The sequence below is a fragment of the Pygoscelis adeliae genome, unplaced genomic scaffold (assembly GCF_000699105.1).
Source record: "Pygoscelis adeliae isolate BGI_AS28 unplaced genomic scaffold, ASM69910v1 Scaffold100, whole genome shotgun sequence".
Classification (NCBI taxonomy): domain Eukaryota; kingdom Metazoa; phylum Chordata; class Aves; order Sphenisciformes; family Spheniscidae; genus Pygoscelis; species Pygoscelis adeliae.
In genome coordinates, this window is record NW_008824034.1 from 2001086 (window position 1) to 2006849 (window position 5764).

The 5764-nt window shown below is 48.4% G+C and overlaps 1 protein-coding gene across 1 annotated transcript in view; it reads left to right on the forward strand.

Moving 5' to 3' along the window:
* The first annotated feature begins 1827 nt into the window (after nucleotides 1-1827).
* Nucleotides 1828-5764, forward strand: part of NKRF (NFKB repressing factor) — a 4663-nt gene continuing 726 nt past the window's right edge. Inside the window, exons 1-2 of the mRNA XM_009331261.1 lie at nucleotides 1828-1998; nucleotides 4154-5760. Coding sequence (XP_009329536.1) covers nucleotides 1893-1998; nucleotides 4154-5760 — 1713 coding nt within the window. The 5' untranslated portion in view covers nucleotides 1828-1892. The remainder of the gene's footprint in view (nucleotides 1999-4153; nucleotides 5761-5764) is intronic.

Here is a 5764-nt window from a genome sequence, read left to right on the forward strand (position 1 = left end):
ATCAGAGTCTTCGCTGATGACACCCAAGGGAGTGTTCTGGTGGGGGATGGTCTGGAGAATGTCCAGAAGACTTAGAAAACATGGTCTGTGAGACAGGAGTTAAGTAACAGGATTCATTTAGTTTAGGGGTGGATGAGGGAAGATGCATGTGTTCTCAGATATGTTAAAGGTGGCTGCAAAATGGTGGAGGTGCTGAGGAAGCATTATGCTCCCGAGCTACTGGGGTCAGGATAAGAGGTAATGTATTTAAGTCACACCAGGGAGACTTTAGTTAGGCATTGGAGATGTGGCATTCCTCTGCCTCCACGTGCAGTCTCCACAACTTGAGATTTCTAAGGCCAGGTTAGACAAACGTGTGTTGTGACTGGTTGATCTTCCCCCGGGCAGAAATCTGAGCCCCAAACATCTCCATCCTTTGTGAAGAAAAGTGACACACTTGTGTCAAACCTAATGCTGTTCTCGCGCCCTGCTGGAAAAGGGCATCGTCCTTCATGTTCCCATCACAGGCAGTGTACTCTTCTCCCTGTAAGCCAGAGAGAGGAGTAGGGATTCCCACCCCTCTCCCTTCTGGCTGCGGGAAGATGAGGGTATCATCCCCGTCCGCCTTCCTTTGATCCATCTTGGCCTTTTCTTCCCATGCCCGGTTCCACTGCCTCTCTGCTGGGGGCTGAGCTGTGCTGGGTACCTGCAGGTGAAGCAGGGACTGCAGTAGTGTGTGTTCAGAGTTCCCACCCAGTAATTTAAATTGATCTAATTTCTGTCTGGCCCTCTAAATCAGGAACAGGAAGGGCATTTCTTGAGTGGAGAGTGAGTAGATTTCCAGAGCCCTTGGAACAGTAGTATTTAAAAGCTGGTGCAAGTTATTGCAGCACTAGCTGTTGGGACAGTTGTAGACTCCTGTCCGTGGGCAGTGACCTGATGCTTTTTGACTTCTGAAGGTGTGCACACTGTGGAACAGGTGCAAGATTGCTTTTTCTCCTTTCTGAACCACAGCGCAAAGCTGTCGGAGGCTGTTTTCAGGCCATGTTTATAGGTTCTCCTTGGTTAGAAAGGTTTGGGTTTTTTTCTTGCTCAGCTTCAGCCATACAAATGGCTTGAAAACATGTGACGGATCCCTGGAGCAATGGAACACTGAGATGGTTGGGAAGTTAGGGCCAAGAGGGATGGGGCTGTACAGTGTGTGTCCTGCCTGTGTGGAACCGCGAGGGTGCTGCAGCAGGGTCAGGGTTTGCAGAGAGCTAGTTTACAGCCACCTCACCTCTGTCATGGCTCAGGGATTTAAAATGTTTCAGTTACAGCTACCAAGCTAGAAAATTAGTATGGCTTTTTAAAGAGTGTTCGATAAAGGTTGAGCAGTGCCTTTGTCATCTGACATCCACGATTTCAGTATTGGTGACGTACGGTCTGTGGCTGCTGACCCAGGCAAGACTTCAGTGCCAGTCAGTCACTCCTGTGCTTAGTTCACTGAAGCTGCGATGCCCACAGAGACTCCTCCTTTTCCACACCCGTGTCCCTTAGTGTTCGTAGTAGCTCTGCCAAATGTTATATTTTGACAGATAATGTATTTAAGTTTAAAACACCATCAGTTTGGTGGCTGCACGGTTTGTTATTCACAAATGGGTTCACTTAGAGCCAGGTAGCTTCTTAGCTGGTGTGCAGGCTGTCTGCCAGCACTGAACTAGCTACAGCGCGAGGCCGGTGGTCAGGTCCCCCGTTAGTACTCCAGCAAAATCAGGGGGAGCGTCTCCCTTGCACCAGGTACTATGTCTCAGGTAGCTTTAGTTCTTGTTTTGCATAATCAAAACTTGTGTGTGCGCGTGTGTGTGTTGCCCCTGTGGGACCAGTTCTAAAGTGGTTTGCTGTTGAATCCACACAGATACGGCTTGCAAGTCATGGAGAAGGTTCTGAAGATGGCTGAAGGCATCGATATCGGGGAAATGAGGACGTACGAGTTGGTCCCTAGCAGGAAGCTAAAAAGATACCGCTCTCCATCTGACAGTGAGTATATCTGCCTGTGTGTCAAAGGAGACACCCTTCCCTGTCGGTGTTTGGTGGGCATTAGTGGGAGTGTGGGGAGAGCAATGCGCCACGGGGCCGCCTCCGAGAGAGCCAGCATGGCAAACTGAAGAGAAATGACTGTGATGTACTCTGCTAGACTGCAGCCGTTTCCCCTCCTCTGCCATGTTGTGGGATGTTCATAATTCATGCAGAGTTCTCCTTTTGCTTAAGAAAATATAATTTTTCATTGAAATTACCAGCTAATTGATTTTCCCTAGTGATAGTGTTAGGGAGTTGAATCTATGTAATTAAATATCTGTCTGCCCTTCTTCACTGTGGTGAGGGGTGATGTTCCGACCTGAGACGGGATTGTACCTGTGCATGGAGATGTGGAGTTCAGCTTATTGATTTTGAGTTACGACCTGCCTGGAGCACTGGGTGGTGATGGTGGGGGGTGTTTACTTTATCCCTACGGGACCTGGAAGAGTCCTGCATATGTCAGCCCAGTCCCATGGTCTCAGGGATCGATGTTCCAGCTGTAGCTTTTCCAGAGGGAGGAAATGCAGCAGGCGGAGAGGGCTGGCGGTTCAGTGGCTTCATCCGCTGACTCCTCTCCAGCACCTTGAGAGCTCCCTGCCCTCTCTCCAGAGGGAGGGGCGGGGGGATTGTTCGTGTGTGCAGGTGCAGGGTGCGGGTGCGAGCAGGCAGGCCCTTGCTTTGTGAGGCAGGGTCAGTCAGTAGTTTGGCTGTTTAAAGCACAAATGGTCAGACAGCACAGGACTCCTCTAGGCTTGAATATAACCCCTAGCTCTGCCGAAGTTTCTTTCCTTACTTTGACACCCAGCAATCTTTCTGTGCTTCCATGGGCCAGCTGCAAAACTGAGAAAAATACTACTTTTCTCCCATGTTTTGTCTGTCTCTCAGGCAGCAGCTCTGAGGGGGAAGGGTTCTCTATTGCATGTACACAGACAGCGTGAAGAGCTATTCTGCTGGTGAGAGCCTTTAGATGCTGCTGCAGTGCAATCATCAAAATACCAAACTGAGCAAGAAATGTAAACCTTGCCATAATTCATCAAAACTGACGACCGAAGGATTTAACGCATGTGTAAGAGCTTTGTCACCTGATTTAAATATGAAGGCCTGTTTATGCTGTATGCGAAGCGGTTTTTTCATCTGCAATGAACTAGGCTATGATAAATATGCTATGGTAGTGTGATGTCTAGACAGATGTGTTGCCTGACCTATATTACGGTTGCACACATTGGCATTGGATTAGGCGGCTCGTTCTAAGGTGCTGAGGTGGCCTTTTGCGCCTCTGATGAAATTACACACATGTACCACTTCAGCGTGCGGGGGCTAAATCTTTCACAGGAGAAGCCTTGTATAACCATCTTTTACATGTAACGTGTTTGCTTATCGGCTATTTAATTCTCATTTTCTGCAGTAGCTGTGCGTATCAGGATATTTTGCCTCATTTGCATTTCTTCTGGTTAAGAAACGAGGTCTACCAGTGATGTGTAATGGGGCCCCCCCCCGCCACTGCAGCTGTCGCCTGAGGCTCGGGCAGATTTCTCCATGTTTGGTGTCCTTTAGCCAAGGGTAGTTATACTTACAGAAAATACGCTTCTATTAACACTGTCATTAACAGCCCTGCGTCTTTTGGAAAGGAGGGTTCGGTATCACTGTGTTGCTCCATCAAATGAGAAGAACCTGAAGATAAAGTGGTTTCTGAGATCATCGTGCAACCCTGCAGCAGAGTCAGAGCTGAGGCTCTAGTCACGGTGTGGTGTTCTGTCTTTTTGGCCATAGTTTTTACTTGTTTTAGTAGCTTTGAATGGATTAACTTCAGAAATGACTGGATGGGTACAGTGGGCAACGTTGCAGGGCAGAACGAGTGATTCAGACCTAAAATCCATGTAACTAAATATGGAAAGATTTTTGTATGGTAGTTGTGGAGCTGGAGATACCGCTGTAGTGACCTGCACAAGAACGAATGGTCTTATTTGATCACTTGTGAATGTCTTTGGAAGGAAACCTTTTGGTTTGTGGCAAAGAAGTGGGAAGCCTGCGGGCTCCTCCTGGAGATGACTCTGAAAATATTGTCTCCCTGTCACAGCACGTATTGGTAATTTTGTCATTTTCTTCCACCCCGTAGGTCCAGAGCTGGAAGAGATTCCTGAGCCGCCCAAAAAGATGGTCCCGAGGTTCCGGGTGCGACCGCGTTTTGAACCCATACACTTTGTCACCAGTGCTGAGAAGGATGACAAGAAGGAAGATTCTTTGGATATCCAAACGCAGGAGGTGAACCAGGAGGCAAATACAAACAGCATAACGCAGCCAGCTGAAAACTGTACAAATTCTTTTGCGAGTGCACAGGAGGTGGATCCCCAGCTCTCCAACTCAGCTGGGTTTGGCTTTGCAGGCCAGGCAGCAGCCGCCAAGGCGGCTGTGAATAGTATGGACTCTACCACAAGCAGCGTGTTGCAGGTTTCTGTTTCTCCTTCAACTGTCCAGTCTGCATCAGAGATTTTCCCTCCGTCAGCTATAATGCTGAAGCAGAGTTTTATCGAGAAACTGTCAGCAGCTATCTGGAAAAATCTTGCTAACCCAGATGCAAACACTGGGACTGATAAAATAAACTATACGTATCTTTTGACACGTTCAATTCAGGCATGCAAGACAAATCCTGAATATATTTATGTTCCTCTGAAAGAAATCGCCCCTGCTGACCTCCCCAAGAGCAAGAAGCTCCTCACAGATGGCTTTGCTTGTGAAGTGCGATGTCAGAATGTCTACCTGACCACCGGTTACGCTGGCAGCAAAAACGGATCCAGGGATCGAGCCGCGGAGCTGGCAGTCAAGCTGCTGAAGAAGTCTGTGGAAGTTAGGGTTGTTCAGCGGAAGTTCAAGCACACCTATCACGAAGACTTGGTGGTGTGCGAGGCAGGCGTGAGTCGCCCAGATTTCCCTCCTGCTCTCAAACCTCATGAGGAGTTTGTAGTTGCCAACAGGGACTGTGTCCCGATGCAGCCTGGTGCTGAATCTGTGAAAGGTTCCGCTAGTACCAACAAACACTGGACTAGTTTTGTCCTCACAGAGAATGCCAGCGACGCAATAGGAATACTTAACAATTCTGCCTCGTATAACAAAATGTCTGTTGAATATAAATATGAATTAATGCCCAACCGCTCGTGGCGTTGTCAAGTGTATCTACAAGATCACTGCCTAGCTGAGGGATTTGGCACTAAAAAGACCAGCAAGCACGCAGCAGCTGAGGAGGCACTGAAAATTCTGCAGAAGATACAGTCAAATATAGCAGCCATCAAAGTGACCCAGGTTCAGAAAGTGGGCTGCTCGTCGCGGGGCTCCGGAAGGAAGAAGGACCTGAAGGACCTCGTGGTGTATGAGAACTCCAGTAATCCGGTGTGTACGCTGAACGACACCGCCCAGTTCAACAAGATGACGGTGGAGTATGTCTTTGAAAGGATGACTGGCATGCGATGGAAATGCAAGGTGCTGCTTGAAGACGAATTCATCGCGGAAGCAGTTGGAGTGAAGAAATCTGTCAAGCACGAGGCAGCAGAGGAAGCCGTGAAAATCCTCAAAAAGACTCAGCCAACTGTCGTTAATAACCTGAAGAAGGGCACCGTCGAAGATGTCATCTCCAGAAATGAGATTCGGGGTCGATCAGCAGAGGAGGCTTTCAAACAGAAGATCAAAGAGGACAACATTGGGAATCAGATTTTAAGAAAGATGGGCTGGAAAG